General features: G+C 43.8%; 1 protein-coding gene across 1 annotated transcript in view; it reads left to right on the forward strand.

The window, feature by feature from the left end:
- The window catches only part of LOC308331811 (gamma-aminobutyric acid type B receptor subunit 1-like), a gene marked incomplete at its 3' end in the record, with an annotated part of 60,511 nt that extends 44,883 nt beyond the window's left edge, over positions 1 to 15,628 (forward strand). Inside the window, exons 15-18 of the mRNA XM_080787320.1 lie at positions 4,049 to 4,176; positions 13,734 to 13,862; positions 14,548 to 14,691; positions 15,332 to 15,628. Coding sequence (XP_080643446.1) covers positions 4,049 to 4,176; positions 13,734 to 13,862; positions 14,548 to 14,691; positions 15,332 to 15,628 — 698 coding nt within the window. The remainder of the gene's footprint in view (positions 1 to 4,048; positions 4,177 to 13,733; positions 13,863 to 14,547; positions 14,692 to 15,331) is intronic.
- Between the last annotated feature and the right edge of the window lie 4,652 nt (positions 15,629 to 20,280).

Raw genomic sequence — 20,280 nt, forward strand, 5'->3', positions numbered from 1 at the left:
TTGATTCTGTATGAGACGGGCAGCCAATGTAGGGTGGCCAGGATAGGGGTGATGTGATCACATTTTCTGGAGCCTGTTAGGAGGCGAGCTGCAGCATTCTGAATGAGTTGTAACTGGTTGATGGAGGCAGGAGTATAGCCCTATGCATTTTGCACCTCATTCCGGCCACATTCTGTACGTAGATTATTTATGGAACCAGTGCACTGGCCTGGAGATGCAGTTTGCTTGTCATTTTAAGAGCACCTGTAATGGTAAAGTGCACGCCTCACTCTCCTTTATATGCCTTTAAAAGGTAGATTGCGCAAATAACTGGATGAGATATTACAGGAAGCTTGTGGTGAAGATTACAGTAAATGGGAGAAGACCGTAAGAGGCGGCTGTTCATAGCTACTGTGTAGTCAGTACCGCTGTATGGGGCCGAGACATGGACCCTTACAGTACAACATGGGAAAAGCCCTGGATGGAGTCTACACAAGAATTCTACGAATGGCACTAGGTGTCACATGGACAGACCGCATCCGAAATGTGGACCTCTATGGGGACCTACCACGGGTCACGGACAAAGTCAGAGAGAGAAGGATGAGGCTGGCAGGGCACTGCGTCAGGCACCCAAAATACTTGAGGCACAAGTACACTGACTCTATGGGAGCCAACCCAGGGCAAAGCCAGGAGGGGAAAGAAGCGTACCACCTATGTAGACGTGCTGCCTGCGGCGCGACAGCTTGGCTGACAACACTGCAGAGCTCAAGAACCTGATGTTGGATAGGAAATTGTGGAGGGCAGCGATCCAGGAATCCCGAGTTGGTGTTGGCTAGACCTCACTCTCGCAGCAACTAACAGTAAATGCAGCCAGCAGATAGATTGCCAACAGGTCTTGAAAACACACTTGCTCACATAGTGAGGAACTTAATGCCGAAACATTTGTGTTGTTTTTGGCTGCAAATTTAGATTTTAGTCATTAGTCTCTTAAATACTTTTCATTTAGTTTTAGTCACATTTTAGTCACCTGGAATGTCTTAGTGTTTGTCTAGTTTTAGTCGACTAAATCTACAGTTTTAGTCGACTAAAATGTAAAACGCTTGTGAGCTTGTAGATCAGCTATTTTCAGCATTCAAATCAAGTGTAAATGTCCCGTCCTAACATTTTAGTCTAGTTTTAATTTGTTGACGACATTGTCAGTATACTTAGTCTTAGTTTTAGTCATCATAGCTTAGTGTTTATTTAGTTTCCATTTAGTTTTCGTCAGTGGAAAAAGGGAGTCGACAAACATTTTTCGTCTTAGTTTTAGTCGACGAAATCAACACTGTTGCTGATGCTTCATATTAGAGTGGTGACGTTTGCTGGATTGGTTTGCAAAGCAGTAGGTGTAGGTTTGTTCTTGCTGCCATTATGCTAGCTTGCATTTAAAAGTCCCCAGATGTATCGGTACTGTACGTAGGTTACAGTAGAATACACACTACAGTACCAGTGAATCTGGAATATCACAGCCCACATTGCTGTGAATGTAATGTTATGGCATAATATGACATAATACTGTATACGTTTCCACAATACCCACATCCAATGGTGACATTCAGTTAATGCTGTTACAATAAATATTTACTTTTAAAATACATTTCCAGAAACTGAAAACACACAATTTATAAGTATATAAGTTCAGTTAAGTCATCTATATTATAAGATACCAAATCCTTATTCTGCCATCTTTTGGCGACCTTGTGGTTACCATCCAGCCAATCTGCCCCTGGGCCACCACCGCCCCAATTGTACAGTATTGGTAAAATACATGTACTGTTTCGCCAGGGGGAGATTGCCCATGTGAGCTCCAGGCAGTAGAACTGGTTTGTGAGGACGAGGCAAGCAGGCAGGCCAGAAGGCAGGCAGTCTGTCTGGTGAAGGCGGGCCCTCGCCAACCACATTGGCTCCTCACCCAGGGAACCGGAGGTCAAGGCTTGGGGAGAGGGACGCCTGGACTCTGCTGGCAAGGTCCTATACTGCTCTCAATGGCTGAAGGAGCTGACGGTCTGAGGGGAATGGCTTCAACTTGCCGCTGATCCATCTGGTCAGAAATCTTAATGGCAGCCTGCAAGAAAAGCCCCTCACTCTGGAAGGCAGGGAGCATCGCCTGGTCATTCCAACCAGACTCCATGGTAGAGGACCGGTACTCCGCTGCCAAACTCTCTCACTGAAAACCTCCCCTGACCGAGTCTTAGTAGCTGCTGGCGGCCCTGCTATGTCCTCATATGCGATTGTCATAAACCCGTCAACGTGCATCTGCGAACAAGGGGAAGGACTGGCTTTGTACGCCGCTTATAAGGTCTTTAAATAAATAAGTTTCGAAATGTCTATGGGAAAAATGCATGGCCCTGGCGTCGTCATGAAAGGGGGCGGGACTGCGACGCTCTATAGAGATGTCCCTTTTTTTGTGTCAACCCCTTTCCCCTGTGTCGTTGTGGTTAGACTGGCATATTCGCCGATACCGATATGACCCGATATGACCAAAAAGGGCCGATACGATACTTTTCAGATACCGATACAGTATCGGGACATTCTCTAGGTGTCAACATACGGTAGGCTAGTTTGTCCGTCTCGCATCCATACTTGGATAGCTGGGTGTTAAACGCAAGTAGGACACCGGGTTAAGAACTCTCCGCAGGTGTTTGGGTTGGCAGAATCTTTTGCAGGAGGATGTAATGGGGCTCCGTCTGGGCCTGGGGTGACTGGAGGTGCAGGGTTAGCAGCAGCCTCAGGTGGTTGAACTGGCTCTGGTTGTGCACAAACATGGTTGGAAACCTGTGTGTGTCGTCTGTTAGACAAGAGGTGTGACGCAGGTGCTCCCGGTTAACCCACCACTGCCTCCAGATCGAGCCATGTATTTCATTCTGCCAGGTCCATTCAGGCAAGATAGTTCTGTCCCGATTAAAAACCTGGCAGACGCAAAAGCAGACATGAACACAACGAGTTATAAAGGCTTTCATTCACAAGGATAAGTGGGGGGGGGGGGGGGGTGTGGCATGAAAGCACGGCCAGCTTGTGTGGCCGAGGCGGGCGGGCAGGCAAGGCAGGGCAGAAGGCAGGCAGCAGACAGCCAATGAGGCAGGCTGGTTCTGTGGCAGAGGGAACGAGTTGCAAGGCAAGAAACACAGGAGGAAAAAAACTAGAAAATGCTATAACACGGAAAAAATGAACGGGTAACGCTGGGAAACACTACGTTTACACTGAGATTAGTTCACTAGGAAAAGAGTACTATCTGGTGTGAAGTGAATAGGGCTTATATACTGAGAGCTTGATGAGATGATGGCAGGCCGGGCGCAGGGCAATCTGCATCACTGCTTTGAGTGTATAAATAATGGACCCATATGGGAATTTACGCAGTATGTGTGAAAAGTGTGTTGTTTTTGTCGACTAAAACTATGACAAAAAATGTCCGTCGACTACCTTTTTTCACTGACAAAAACGACATAAAAACTAAATAAAAACTAAGCCATGATGACTAAAACTATGACTAAATTTACTGTCGAGTTTGTCAACAAATAAACTAGACTAAAATGTTAGGAAGGTAGGCTACTGATTGATTGAAGTATTTATTAACAGTTTGCAGAATTACAGTACATTTCAAGCACAACTCAATGCAAAAACTGTGGACTAGTGGACAAGAGATCCAGTATAAGTAATTGGTTGTTGGATACAATTGGTTGCATGCTGAAAATAGCCATTCGGCTATTTTCAGCATGTGTATTTCAGCATGTGTAAAAACAGCCATTACGACGGCATCAAGGCACACCAAAATACATTTTAGTCGACTAAAACTAGACTAACACTAAAGCATTCCAGGTGACTGAAAAATGTGACTGAAACTAAATGAAAACTATTCAAGAGACTGCATCTCTCAGACTGTGTATTAAAGTGTGCAGACTCACTCCTTCACTTTTAATCAGGCTCTAGTCATTCTCCCTGTCTGTCTCTCAGCGGGCCTGCTGGTTTAGCTCCTTCTCTTTTTCTGCCTTCACTAAAACAACACTGTGCACGTACGTGTCCTCATCATCAGGTGTGGTGTACGGCTACAAAGGGATGTTTCTGCTCCTCGGCATCTTCTTGGCCTACGAGACCAAGTCAGTGTCCAGTGAGAAGATCAACGACCACCGCGCAGTGGGAATGGCCATCTACAATGTTGCTGTGAGTCTCCACTTGATTGATTGATTGATTGATTGTGACTGTGTGTGGGTTTACTCTTTTACTGAATGCCTGTATAGAGGGTGTATGCGCGTGACCAGTGGTGTAAAGTAACTGAGTACTTTTACTTAATTACCGTACTTAAGTACAATTTTGAGGTATACTGTATGTACTTTACATAGTTCCAATTTCCAATACTTTTACTTCTACTCCACTACATCTCGGAGCCGAAATTTGTACTTTTACTCCACTACAATTATTTGAAAACTTGAGTTACCTTGGCGACTTTAATTTTTGATTAGAAAACATACATTAACCACTTCATCCCTATACATTTCAGCCATTTGAAAATAGCCGATCTACAAGCTCACATGTTTTAACTTGTGAGATGGCACATTCTGCAATATGAGTACTTTTACTTTTGGTACTTTAAGTACACTTTGATGCCGATACTTTTGTACTTTTACTCAAGTACATTTTCAATTCCGTACTTTTACTTGTAACGGAGTAGTTCAAAATTGCAGTATTGGTACTTTTACTTAAGTAAAACAATTGAGTACTTATTCCACCACTGCGTGTGACATCATCATCATACCCGGAAGTTATGCGGGAACGCCTACTGAGTGGCAAAAACAAAACCACCCATACATCCACACAGAAAAGTCAGAAACATCTGAATGCATTAACCCATTCTGACCTGAGATCAGATTCATACGAGGTTTCCACGGGACACACACTGGTCTGATTAACCCATTCTGACCTGAGATCAGATTCTAAAAATGTCAGTCGTTCTTCGAATTTTTCAAAAATAGCAGACCTACAAGCTTGTATCGCGCCACTCGGTGGCGCGATATGAGCTTGTAGATCTGCTATTTTTCAATAGCTAAAGCATAACATGATGCTAACACCAAAAGGGGTTCCCGTTCAGAATGGGTTAAACAACGTTAAACTCACTTTGCCACTCCATTTGCCACTCGATCTTCCATTCACTTTATGCATGCACCGCATACCCTCTATTCTACATTTTTTACTTGAGTATTTAAATTTTGACATACATTATACTTATACCGCAACTTTTATTAATACAGAACTTATATTATAAGTTACTTATACCTCTGTAAAGCCCCCCCCCCCCCCCCATGTAAAGCGTCTTTGGGTACTCAGAAAAGCGCTATGTACAGTAAGTTTGAGATATTATTATTATTATTATTATATTAACTGATTCATGATGTATTATTATTAAGCTACCCAGCATCACATAAAGTAAGTAAAATCAGCCCCACGTTTACCAGCTGCAATGAACACATTAATTAATTACTAATTACAATCCAATAATATGATGGAAGTGTAGGTAAAGTAAGCAAAGTACTTGAATGCAGGACTTTTCACTTATTTATACACAGCGGTATTGCTACTTTTACTTTAGCAAAAAGAAAGAGGGAATATACTTCTTCCAACTCTGCGTGTGCGCGCGTCGTGCATGCATGTGTGAACTCTGTGTTTGCAGCTGCAGGTTAATCTGTTTATTCCGCATAGCCTGCATCTCTCAGACTGTGTATTAAAGTGTGCAGACTCACTCCTTCACTTTCAATCAGCCTCTAGTCATTCTCCCTGTCTGTCTCTCAGCGGGCCTGCTGGTTTCGCTCCTTCCCTTTTTCTGCCTTCACTTGTGTCTCTGTTGAAGCACATGTTGTAGTCTTTTAGTGGCACCATTCATTCAACCTGCAGCCCCATAGTTATGGAGGAGCTAGCTGCCTCCATCATGGGCTCCTCTGCCCTAAATGACTGCACCACATACTGAGAGGGCCACTGGCCCCTGACTGACTGTGGCCCAGAAAGCAGGAAGAGAAGGAAATGGAAAGAAAAGTAGGAAAATATAATCAAAGAGAAGAAAATAGAAGAGAGCAATGAGGCCTCTTATCTCCTCGTTAGGAGGAATTCAGTCACACGTCAACACTTCAAGATGTTGAATGTAAGAATGTTGGCTCACGCAATTTTTCTAATGCTTCCGCTTAACAGTCTATGCAACAGCAGTGCTGAAAATGAGTAATAAAGTGGATATCTGGCCTCCCCCGTGCATGCACTTCCATTTCACATTTGCAGTCGCACAAAGTCCTAGTTTAGTCGAAGCCTATTGGTCTTGCTGCTGAGCGGAAATGGAAATTCCAAAAAAAGTATTTTAAAGATAATTATTTTTTCGTTGACATTTCACCAATGGGCTTTAACTTCTGGAGATGTCAACGGGAAGGTTACATGGAGAAAAAGAGGAAAATATCAATATTTGGTCTAACATTGCAGATATAATCCAGGATATGATTTAGTTTTTATTATTTTATTATTATTATTATTATTATTATTATTATTATATTATTTTGTCTACTCTAACACATGAACATATACCTGACTACTACTGTATGTCTGTGCACGGTCTCATACGTGCATACATATTACACATTGTAAGCTTGTAGATCTGTATTTTTTGTGCGTGACACCATAGTATAACAAACTAGACAACCTCGGAGAGGTCGCAATTTTAAAAAATTGCAGAGTGTGGTTGCCGCAGTGGCTTACATATATATACCCCTCCCACTGATATTGCCAGCCTGTTACAGTTTCAAGTCACACCTTAGATCGTGTGTAAGTAATTCGGAGGGGATTTAACCCCCGAAATTCTGGTTTTCCGACAAACGGTTACATTTATCGCGTTTGCGGCGCCCCCTATGGATGAAAATGGAATTGCTTTTGGAACTCGGTTGAACGAACCACCCCGGACATGTGATTCAAATTTGGGATGGATTGGACATTCCGTTCGTGATTTATGGCATTTTTCGTGATATAGGCCCCTCCTACTGACTTCGGAAGACGATTACGGCCGAACGATACGCACTACCGAAAATCTGCGTTTCTGTTTTAATCGGATGGGTCCAGAGATCACGTGTACAGATTTTTGTGAGATTTGGACAAAATCTGTAGGAGGAAAAGCAAAAAGTGTGTTTTGGACAAAATTCAAAATGGCGGAAAATCCATCATGGCGGAAATGGGCGTGGTCTATATGGGGAGATGCGTCATGACCCAAGGAATCCATGGAAAAAATAATTTTGATTTTACGACATACGGTTCAAGAGTTATGAGCCAAAAGGTAAAGTGGGCTGTTATAGCGCCACCATGAGGCCGACCTAAAAAAATATATTTTTAATTAATTTTAGTGATAATTAGGAAATATTCCTCCAAGTTTTGTAACTATAGTGCTTACAGTCTCAGAGGGAAAAATACTTGAATGTGATTTTTTGCATTTTTCCATTGAAGTCAATGGGATAATTTAATTCACTAATAAATTCATATCAATTAAACTATACAACATTTCTCTTAGCAAAGTACACGCCATCGATTCCCGATTTTTCCGGTCAATTTGACATATGGCTCAAGTGTGTACAGTCAAAACTGAGGGAGGAGTAGTGCGTCAAAATAAAGACTAGTGGAATAAACTATGGAATAAGTGGAATAAAGTGTTACAATTACAAGAGTGCTGGTTGCCTGTGGGCAACCACACTAACAATAAATTAAGTCCCCTGTTTCTTTCATCCCATGGAGCCATGTAGTGGTGCCGGCGCCGGGGTCACTGAAGGGTTAATTCTGTCTGCAGCACGGTGCAAATTGCTCTGGTCCCTCACTCACCCCTCAAGTGTTCTTCAATGGCCTCACTTCTCTGTCTTTCTATAATTGGTAGGCCCTGTCTGCCCGTCAATGAGGAGATTAAGTGATGCATAGTTGAGATGCATAATGTGTCCTCGCGAAACGGCAACCATTTCACTCCAAACACAATTTCACTTCATTGTATTGAACGCTATTCTGTCGGGCTCGGAAAATGCTTCGAAATGCCATCATCCTTTTCACTTAGGACAACTCATGAATTGAATTAAAAGCTTTTTAATGAATATGAAATGAGCAATACATTTAGTTGGTTTGGCAATGAATGCATCTGCATTTAGGCACTCTGAGGGAGCACGCACGCTCCGTCTCCCATACCAAATAGGGGCCTTCTGAATCTGCCCATAGCACATAAAAGAATGGATCCAAACAACAGGCGGTAGCCGGGGCGGTGGAGAGGGTGATCAGCAATCCAAATCATTATTTATACTTGGTTGCATGCTGGAGTCACATACCGAAAGTACCAGTCGATCTAAAAGCTCACATCGCGTCGCACTGCGATGCATCGTCAGCTTGTAAAGCAGTAGGTGAATCGATAATCTGCCTATTATTATTTCAGCAAAATTAGGCTTTTGGAGTCTAAATAATAGGCAGATTATCGATCCACTTACCGCTCCCCGTTGTAAGAGTCAGACAGCAACACTGACTGATCAGAAAATGGTGAAAAACACGTTTTGGGGCAGAATTCCCCTTTTAAGAAGCAGCAGGAGCAAAGGATGAGCACAACCTGCACAACCTCTCCGTTTAAACTGTGAGCTGAGCCATTCGTTGAGAATAGAAGCACAGCGTTGAGACCAACCGATGATCAGCCGCCAGCATGAGCGGCAAAGAGTTTCCTGACCTAACCTGCTCTGCGAATGTGATGATATGCGCAGTATACTCATTAATGTAACGGAAAGTTGTGTTTTAATTTATAAGCGTCTTTCAACTGTTGATTTTTTTTAGTTTTTTTCTCATTTCCATCAGCGTATACTAATTAATCTCTGAGGAGGATTATCCATTATGTGTCGAAACCCAATTTAATGTTAAACTTAGTGGGAGGATATATTGGTACCGGGTGGAAACATGTGCCACTAATTGCCACGTAGCCTCACTTTGTTTCCTTCCATCTGCTTTTGATAAGCGGCGGCCTGGCCGCTGTCCTAGAAGGATGACATGCCAACACTGCCATCTGTCATCATTGTCTCCTACCTATTTATGGAACTAGAATTTCGCCCCCCTTCGGGGGGCTCAATCCTAGTGTCGTTGCAGCGCAATATGGGAAGAAGGAAATTGCGGGAATTGACAGACTCCACTTCATGTTTCAGCTGTGGTTTTAAACTCAGTAGTGTGCCCTGCACACAGCGCGCACTCGCAATTGCAGCTGGAGGGCGACACACACACACACACACACACACACACACACACACACACACACACACACACACACACACACACACACACACACACAGAGCGATGTGTGGATAAATCACTGAGATTTGGGAAATGTGTTCAGAAGTACAACGATTAAGCACGCACAGGCAAATGTCAGAAGCATCTGTTTCGGTTTCCAAACAGGAAGTTGTAAATGTGCTTATTAGACGGAGGCAGCGTGATGCTGGCATCTATTGTGATGCCAGCATCACCACATTTCACATAGAAATATAAGCACCCATTTACTCGCTTAGCGGAGACTGTGGGGTGGTAGAGGACATCTCCCCGGACGCGTGGGTATGTCCAGATAGTTGCCTCGCGGAGGCCTCTTTGTCCAGTGTCCATTCTGGGTCTGGAAACGGCACTTTTTTGAGTGTTGACCCCAATAGAAGGTCTGCTGCTCTGAATTTTACACCTCTCCCGCTTAGCGGAGACTGTGGGGTGGTAGAGGACATCTCCCCGGACGCGTGGGTATGTCCAGATAGTTGCCTCGCGGAGCCGTCTTTTGTCCAGTGTCCAGTCTGGGTCCGGAAACGGTAATTTATTTTGCATTGACCCCAGTAGAAGCTCTGCTGCTCTGAATTTTACACCTCTCTCGCTTAGCGGAGACTGTGGGGTGGTAGAGGACATCTCCCCGGACGCGTGGGTATGTCCAGATAGTTGCCTCGCGGAGGCCTCTTTGTCCAGTGTCCATTCTGGGTCTGGAAACGGCACTTTTTTGAGTGTTGACCCCAATAGAAGGTCTGCTGCTCTGAATTTTACACCTCTCCCGCTTAGCGGAGACTGTGGGGTGGTAGAGGACATCTCCCTGGACGCGTGGGTATGTCCAGATAGTTGCCTCGCGGAGGCCTCTTTGTCCAGTGTCCATTCTGGGTCCGGAAACGGTACATTTTTTTGCATTGACCCCAGTAGAAGCTCTGCTGCTGTGAATTTTACACCTCTCCCGCTTAGCGGAGACTGTGGGGTGGTAGAGGACATCTTCCCAAACGCGTGGGTATGTCCAGATAGTTGCCTGGCGGAGCCGTCTTTTGTCCAGTGTCCACTTTATAAAGTCCATGCACTCCAGTGAATAGCATTTATCCATTTAGATAACTTTTTTATGTTATTTAATTACTTATTTTTACACAGAAACATAATGTGTGTCTTTACAATAACTGTAATGTAATAATAATACTAATAATGTAATGTAAAAATTATTTAATTAACGAATTAAATAATCTTATTTTATTCTGAAAGCAACCGGATGTCTTAAATCTGCTAGCTGTCAGACCGGAAGTTCTAAATTTGCTCATAAGACGGAGCCTTAGACGGAGCCAACTCGCAGGCAGTGCGAGAGGCTGGTTACAGGATTCTATAGGTCAGCCGTTTTGGTGTGACACACACGGCTTCCACATTTAGCTTCATACTGGGTGAAAGTGTCCTTCCAAAAATTATTATTTCGCTCGAAATTCTTATTCACAATGACATCGAGTTGAGGTGTTTGTGTTTTAGGGTAATTGTTGCATAAGCGCTATTTCGCACTATTTCTCCCTCCCCTCCCCTGTGTCTGAAGCAGCTAGCATGGAAGCTATATGGATTATGGAAGCTTTCCCTCCGATTGCACACAACCATGCCGTTATCCACGCGTCCATCCGATTGCTTTTAATGTAAATGTCCCATCCACTGAGCAATAGCGATATAAGCGCCTTATTCATTCATTCGATTCATTTGGGTGTGGGGCTGTGCAGTGCTGTGGGCAGCCTTTCTGACGGAGGCTCGGAGCTGCTGCTGCTGACGCTGTTCGAGTCGCATGGAGCAGTATAGAGTAGGCGTGGCGCAGCATTAGAAGGGCGCAGCAAATGCACGACATTGAGGGGTAGAAACCATCCCGGTCGCGTGGTTCATCTAACGCGTGTGTCACTGTGAAGGACTGGCCCCAATAAGTGAACGTAGTTGGCGTAGTAGACGCCAACATGACGATTCTGACGTAGGCTGGTGATGTTGAGCAACAATGGCGTGGTTGACAAAAGTAATATTTATTCAGTAATTAAGACATTTCTTTCAATGAAATGTAGCCTATATGTATTCTGGGAGTGTGCCGAATTTATTTTGCATATAGAGATGTGTGGTGAAAGTGTGGTTGGGTCGGAGAAAGCTGTTGGATAAACGGCCATGTGCTTATGTACCCCTGTCTATTAGGGTAGCAGGATTATTATGATTATTATTATTAGTATTGTTATTGTGATTATTACATGGATTATTGTTGTGATGTGAGCTTGTGGCTGACTCACTATCTAGAAAATAAAAACATGGCACTTCATTTAAAATAGGTTACAGACCCCTGTTATATGCGCTTGTTTTGGGATTCTTTTTAAAGACCTATTTACTTGTTTCTATGAGACATGGCAACGCCAACAGCGCAGCGAAAGGCATCCACGTCTTTCTCTTGTGAAATGCTGAGATTAGAAACGACCATAATTATTTCATTTCTCAACCTTAAAAAATAAATAAAGACATCTCCATAATCCTTGGGAAGTGTGTGTAGCAAAAGTAGTCGGCATTGTCATGGTTGAAAGTATTCATGCAACACTGACGCTGTAAGCTGTGTGATGCTAACGCGCTAACACCGTTAGCATGGTCTGTGTTGGTCAAAGGAAAAAGGATAGATATGAAACTACTGGCCAAAGTGTCATACAAAACACAACACCTAAAATCGGAATGTGATGGTGACCTATTGAGCACAAACAGACAATCATGATTTGCTTGCTGGACCTATAATTAATTTATGTGCATTACATTTCCACCTCGCACATATAAATCAAAAGCAAGATGGATGCTAACGCGCTAACACCGTTAGCATGTTCTGTGTTGGTCGGAAAAAGGATAGATATGAAACTACTGGCCCAAATAAATGTCATAGAAAACACAACACCTAAAATCGGAATGTGATGGTGACCTATTGAGCACAAACAGACAATCATGATTTGCTTGCTGGACCTATAATTAATTTATGTGCATTACATTTCAACCTCGCACATATAAATCAAGCCACAGTGCAGTCAGAGAGTAGTTCACAGGTCACACACAGGAGCAGTGAAAGGGGGAGGGGACTTGGGATGGCAGTGTAGAGTAGGCACGACATTGAGGGGTAGAAACCATCCCGGTCGCGTGGTTGATCTAACGCGTGTGTCACTGTGAAGGACTGGCCCCATTAAGTGAACGTAGTTGGCGTAGTAGACGCCAACATGACGATTCTGACGTAGGCTGTTGAGGTTGAGCAAGAATAGCGTGTTTCAGAAAAGTAATATTTAAACAGTAAAGAAGACATTTTTGGCGAATGCAATGTAGTCTATGTCTTTTGTGGGAGTGTGCAGGTTTTATTTTGCATAGAGAGATGTGTGGTGGAAGTGTGGCTTGGTCGGAGATAGAGCACGAATGAACGGCCAGGTGCTCATGTACCCCTGTCTATTAGGGTAGCAGGATAAACCACTTGAATGGACCAGAGAGGGCCCCCACCCACCAGAGGGAGACAAAGATTAGATTAATTATTGATTAATTATAGAGAGGATCTGTTTTGTGGCGGCCGGCCGGGTGTGTGCGTAAATGATGTTTTCCTGAGTGAGGCAGGTGAAGTGAATTGGAACGGCCCTGAATGAATGGATGGATGGATGGTGTTCTGTGCCACGAAAGCACACTGTGGTGGCTGTTGGGGACCTGTCCCTGGCCTGTAAGTAATGACCCGACACAGAAAAATATCACCTCTGGTGATGTCGGCCCCCGTTCTCTCCATTCACCGGCCTGGATGGGATTTGGCTGGCTTTCGGAGAGAGATGACTGACTGTCGATCAATTGCGTATTGATTTTAGACCCCCCCACTCCCCCACCCCATTCCGCTTTCATTTTTCATTTTTCAACTCGTTCCTCAATCTCTCTACCCCTCGCTCCCCCTGACCCTCTCCCGTTGCCTCCATCTCTCCGTGGCATTCTCCCCCCTCCATTCTGCATCCTCTCATTCCATCATTCCATCATCCCTCGTTCCCCCATTATCTCCCTCGCTCACTCGTGACCTTCTCTCGTTCTTAGTGCTCTCTCTGCCAGATTAATTCGTCCTCGTCACACAATGGCATCGCCACATGTAGTTAGCTTGGGGAGCACTTCTTTTCGCTATGGGGTTGTAATCGATTCAAAAAAAAGTTAATCAATTTTAATGAAATGTATCGATTTTCAACGAGCGCACGCCGCCTCATATCGTGATGCATTGTGAACTCATATCGGTGGTTATCAGAATCTCTTTAGTGGATTTGAAGTCAAATCGTTGATATATTTTTTTATGTGCTTCTCAATTATTAATTTTGATTAATACCAAAATGTAATCAATAGAATATAAGAAGAATATAAATTAAGTGTAACTTTTCTCTGTGTGCGTGGCTGCGTGCGTGCATGCATGTTCTGTCTTCCAGGTGTTATGTATGATCACAGCTCCTGTTACGATGATCCTGTCCTCCCAGCAGGATGCGTCCTTCGCTTTCGCGTCCTTGGCCATCATCTTCTCTGTCTACATCACCCTGGTTGTGCTCTTTGTCCCCAAGGTAAACACACATGGTATAAACTAGTGTCTGTCCTCTGTCCCCAAGGTAACCACACATGGTATAAACTAGTGTCTGTCCTTTGTCCCCAAGGTAAAGACACATGGTATAAACTAGTGTCTGTCCTTTGTCCCCAAGGTAAAGACACATGTTATAAACTAGTGTCTGTCCTTTGTCCCCAAGGTAAAGACACATGGTATAAACTAGTGTCTGTCCTTTGTCCCCAAGGTAAAGACACATGGTTAAAACTAGTGTCTGTCCTTTGTCCCCAAGGTAAACACACATGGTATAAACTAGTGTCTGTCCTTTGTCCCCAAGGTAAACACACATGGTATAAACTAGTGTCTGTCCTTTGTCCCCAAGGTAAAGACACATGGTATAAACTAGTGTCTGTCCTTTGTCCCCAAGGTAACCACACATGGTATAAACTAGTGTCTGTCCTTTGTCCCCAAGGTAAAGACACATGGTATAAACTAGTGTCTGTCCTTTGTCCCCAAGGTAAACACACATGGTATAAACTAGTGTCTGTCCTTTGTCCCACGGAATGAGACCCGATCACTCAGTGACAGGTTTTAATGAATGGCCTCTCATTAGGGATTCAATTTGTCCATGCTGGAATAATACAATATATTACATAATAACAGGGCTATCTTGGTGTGTGTGTGCGTGTGTGTGCGTTGTGTAACAGATGCGTAGACTGATCACGCGGGGGGAATGGCAGTCGGACGCCCAGGAGACGATGAAGACAGGCTCGTCCACCAACAACAACGACGAGGAGAAGTCCAGGCAGCTGGAAAGAGAGAACATGGAGCTCCAGAAGATCATTCAGGAGGTCACCTGCTTCTCTACGCTCGTTACGTCTTCTATACCATCTCCTTCATGCTCATAAAGGGCTCCATTTTCGTCGCCGCCGTTACCCGCGACGCGGCCCACAAGTCAGCCGCTGCCCGAAAATTACGAGTATAGGAGCTTGCTCTGTCCCTTAATGGTATTTTGGTCCAGTGTCACCCGCTATCTATTGTGTAGACTTCAAGGTAGCAACACATCACTCTTTCATGGGCCATAGACCGTAAGGCTATGAAGCAATATAGCACTGGGCATAACGGGCAATGGATAAGGGTTCTCTTAAAGGCAATGGCATGGAACGGTGATTGGTTTAATTATTAGTCTTTTACCATCTCCTTCAAACTACTATACATCGCTTTATGTGTTTCAAACTACATCGTGCTCTACTACTTCTCTATCATCTTGTGTATTAAAAACATAAAGCATTCAGTATATTCACACTGGAAAACGTGACCCTCTTTCCGCTGTGTCCTCTCTCTCTCTCTCTCTCTCTCTCTCTCTCTCTCTCTCTCTCTCCCTCTCTCTCTCTCTCTCTCTCTCTCTCTCTCTCTCTCTCTCTCTCTCTCTCTCTCTCTCTCCCTCTCTCTCTCTCTCTCTCTCTCTCTCTCTCTCTCTCGCACACGCAGAAAGAAGAACGTGTGTCGGAGCTGCGGAACCAGCTCTCCGAGAGGCAGGCCCTGCGGTCGCGGAGGCGGCCCACGTCCGCCATCCTCCAGAACCACGGCTCCACGCCGCTCCCCGCCCATCCCTGCAGCGACCCCAAGTCCCTGGTCCCCCCGCCGGGCTACCCGGTCCCTTCCTCCGACAACCACTCCTCCATGCCTCCCTCCTTCTCCAACTCCTCCAACCTCTACCAGCCGGCAGACGGCAAGATCAGTCGGAACAACTGTCACACCAGCCGCCTCCAGCTGCTGTATAAGTGAGAACGACAGAGAGAGAGAGAGAGAGAGAGGCGGGGGGGGGGGGCATAGGGGAAGAGAGGGTAAATGATAGAGGGATAAGTCTTAATGGTTTATGAGGAAACAGGATAAGTGGAAGCTAATCCTAACTTTGACCGGAAGCTAAGAGACGGGGGTGACGTGTAGCTCTCTCGTTCTCTCTCTCTCTCTCCTCTCTGTGTCCAATTAATGTATTCATGCCACATTTCTTTTTCCGAAGAGAAAAAAAGTTTTTACTGCATACATACGTACATTCTATGATTGCAAGTTAATTATGCAACTTTGCATCTGCTGTGTGTGTGCAAATGATTTATTGAACTGCCATCTGGGATTATAGGGAGACAAAAGAGTCACTATTAGTATGGCAAAGCATTTATCATGTTTATGGTAGTGCACCATAAGGCCCTCTACTGATGTTTGGATAGTGCTATGTACTGAACGAAGAGGCAGGGACTACTGCAGTATCATAACAATAGAGCACCAAAGTCCTGACGTCAGGTTTGTGTACTTTTTATTTGCATTGAAATCCCCATAGGGGGATTTTAGATCTCTTCATAGCGACATTGCTTCCATACCCTTGTAGTTTCAAGGCTTTTGCGGCCAAATTAATTCCATTTTCTCCAGATACTGGCTGTATCAAATATGAATGGACATCATTAACGACACACAGCCACCCCCCTGACAGAAAGGCCGGGATGATCGGTTTATTTGTCAAACACAGCGACCTAAAATCGCCCTATGGGGATTTCAATGCAAATACAAAACTACATGAACCTGTGTACTGGCGCCCTCTACTGAAAGTGACGTCAGACTTGGGCGCTCTATACACCAGTCTTATCAACAAGTAACTGGGTTGTATCTATCCACACAACCTGTAACATTTATTTTGTTACTTTTGTTTTTGTATTATCTTGTTCATGCTCTTTTTGTAGAATGCTACCGATCTCTGTTCAAAGAGACCGCTGCGGCATTTGTAAATACATCCGTCCAATCACGGCGCAGACAACACACTGTGGACCAATCAGCCTCTGGTTAGGTCTCACGATGTGTTGACATCTGTCCAATCACGGCGCAGACGACACGCTGTGGACCAATCAGCCTCCGTTTAAGGTCTCACGATGTGTTGATTCAGGAGCTGAATCCGAGCCGCACAGTCATGTGGAGACGGTGCTGATTTCGTTGACTAAAACTGACGAAAAACTAGACAGAAAATGTTAGCGAGGGACTATAGCGGAGAAGAGATCCAGTAGTACTAAAAGACAAGTAATTTTAGGGTTTGTTTGTGCTCAGGTTTTCTGGTGTTTGGTCGCAAGCAAGTTGTGAGCTTGTAGATCGGCTATTTTCAGCATGCAAAGTGTAAAATCAAGCATTACGACGCCATCGAGGCCTGCCAAAATACAATTTTGTCTACAAAATCAACTGTACATTTAAGTCGACTAAAACTAACAGTAAAACATTTCAGATGACTAAAATATAACAAAAACTTAAATGAAAATGTTTTCAAAAGACTACGACTAAAACTAAATGGAAAAATCACCACTGCGTGGAGTGGAGATGAGGTGGGTCGCTATAGCATCGCAGATTTCTGAGGTATCCGCAAAGTGCAAAGCGTGATTGCCGAAGAATTAAGAGCTGGGCGATAAATTGCATGAGGCTAAAACATTGTCTGTGGAAATGACGGCCACAGCTGCTGCTGTTTGTTGTCACGTCATGTCAGATGGGTGCAAATGGTCACACAGACAGACGCCACTTTCCTAAATAACCAAAGCCAAATGGGATTCTGTCTGTGCAAAGCGAACACGTCAAACTGCAGCATAAACCAATGGCTGTCAAAGTGAATGATGGCCCTCTGGACCATTTTATCACTGAAGAACATACCAGAGCAGAAGCTTAACCCATTTAGACCTTTTTCTGAAAAACCTATGTTTCTATGTCAGTGGTGCTCAACCTTTTTCATGTCAAGGACCCCCACAAATACTGTATATGTATTTGGCCCACCGACCTCCATCTGAAAATATGTTGTTCCAGGGCAAAAGATTTGAATAAATAATGTGTACTCTGAAAGGATATATATTCAAAGATTTTCACGATTTAAAAAAAAATAGCAGATCTACAAGCTCGTAGCTTGAGCTTGTAGATCTGCTAAAGTATAACATAATGCTTAAAACTAAAACACCAAATGGGGTTCCCGCCCAGAATGGGATAATATATCCTGCCGCACACGGATCGACTCGCATAAATATGTCACTGACTTTCTACTTTGTCATTCCTCTTATCTATTATCTAACAGTCTTGGTAAAAGTGTCAGATAAATTACCCCCAGAGAGTGTCTGAGTTGAGTTAACAACACCTGACAAGTCAGTGCTGCCTCTTCAGAGGGCAACCATTTTATTTTAAATTTGTTTTAGCATTTGGCAAATCATTGCAGATGTTTTTGTTCTGCAACTTTCTCGTACTGCACTACAGTACAGTACAGTACAGTACATGCCATTTGTAGACGTGAGACGTGAGGTTTTCCTTTTTTGGCTCATATCTTAAAACCAAAACCAAATCCGCTTTCCCTTCCTAAACCACTGCATAATGTTCCGCTTTCACGGCCTTGTCTTTTTCTTTTCATAAAATGATGTCAAATGCATAGGAGTTTTCAGGGTACTTCCTCACAGATGGCAAAAGTTGCCCTCCCCCCAGATACTTGCTGTGGGTTTTCTTCATGGTATTGCAGAAAGCGAGAGTGCCATGTTGTGTTTGTCCCTACTTGAAATGCCAGCCAGCTTGGTTTTGCTGTGAAGCAGTATTGATTTACAGTATTCGGGAGGGAATGGATCGCCTGTCGTACTGCACTGAGTGTGCAGTAAGTTCTTGTGACCTTTTTCGTTCTTTCTTTTTTACAGTGCAATACATACACATAAGAACCTCTTTCATCTCCATAAACTCTAGTCTTATGGCAACTAGATTAGTGCTTGCCTTGTTCTTAACCTCTTCCCGAGGCTGCGAATCGTCCTTGCTAGACATTCGATCATGGCCCTCATGGTCTCTTTTCTGTGGTGGAACAGTATGTGTCTCATTTCGGTGGCTAACGTGAGTTGTTGTGAGCACTTATGAATGTCTGAGTAGTTACTTTATGAGGCGCCAATGTATTTATTAACTATGAGGACATATTGTACAGTTGCGGTGCTCACACACACCGGATCCTCTCTTTGTGATCCTTTTAAAAATGTCCATCTGTAAATATTGTACGTTTTGTCTGTAACCTCTGGAAGTATTTCAGTTGGTGTCTTAATCCCAGAGCTGTGAAAGATGCAAGTCGTGTTCCTGAGGATATGCACAACGTTGACGCTGTAATTATTATCACAATTTGGGACGCTGTATAATCTTGCACATGCGTATTATGCCAGCTGTATTTTGTGCGGTACAGTATTTGAAATATATTTCTATATGCTATACAGTAATTAGTTGACATTGGAAATTATTTGAAATGCAAGGTTGATTATGTATGATAAATAAAAGTCATTGTTTTTTTTTGTTAGTTTCTTTTCGTAAATGTATTTTCTTTCATTTCCAGTCAGGCTTTGGTGACATGGTACAGTAAATCATGGAATTATTTGACTGCAGCCACGTATACAGTTCATCTTTAAATTAAAGGTAAGGTGGCTGAATTATCACCGCAACACAACAACAGATGAAAGGTTCCTGTTCTTCTACACAACAACAATGTGTTCACTGTAAAAGCCATAATTTGCGCTTCTGACATCCGTAACTCTGAGATTGTTTTTGTACAATTGAATTAACTGAGGATTCTACTGTTAGAATGGGGAACCCGGGTTCGCCTCCCGGCCGAGGCTACATTACCACTAGATGTCTCTTTCACAATTTGAACACATTCAACTGTCGGTCATTAAGCCCTCCTCATATCTTTCCTGCAGGTTAATGAGGACAGGAGGTGTAGACTATAGCATGCAGAGGCAGGCATGGGAGTGCCAGGAGCAGACCGCGCATCATCACCATTCACCATGCATCATCATGGCTGCGCTCAAGGGGAAGTTCCCTCTCTCTGAAACTCTGGCGTAGCTATTGGGGAAGTGAAACTTTCTGTGTTTATTCTGTCCAGGGTTGTATGCAATCTGTGTGAAAACAACAAAGTGAATCACAAGATTAGACTACTTTTAGACAGATGACACACACATGACACTTTGGGCTGTATTTTGCGTGTCTTAAGTACCAGGTCTTATTCCCTAACTTGAGTAAACTAAAGACCTGGAGGCGTGATCAATGCCATTTGGCTATTCTGAGTGGCCAAAGAGCATTGATCACGCCTCCAGGTCTTTAGTTTACTCAAGTTAGGGAATAAGACCTGGTACTTAAGACACGCAAAATACAGCCCTTAGTGTGACCTTGTAAATCTACTATAATTGAATATGAATGAATGATTCTCATGTCCAATATTATCGTCTCCACCAGGCCGAAGGCATGGGGAGAGAGTATGTTTTGCACTGTGTGTGTGTGTGTGTGTGTGTGTGTGTGTGTGTGTGTGTGTGTGTGTGTGTCCGGTCGTCTGTTAACAGCTAATCTCCGGCACCGTTAACCCGGTCGATGCCAATCTTTGCACACACACTCCATGGATGCCAACGATGAACCTC

The sequence above is a fragment of the Protomyctophum bolini genome, assembly GCF_963924005.1.
Source record: "Protomyctophum bolini genome assembly, chromosome: 17".
Taxonomy (NCBI): domain Eukaryota; kingdom Metazoa; phylum Chordata; class Actinopteri; order Myctophiformes; family Myctophidae; genus Protomyctophum; species Protomyctophum bolini.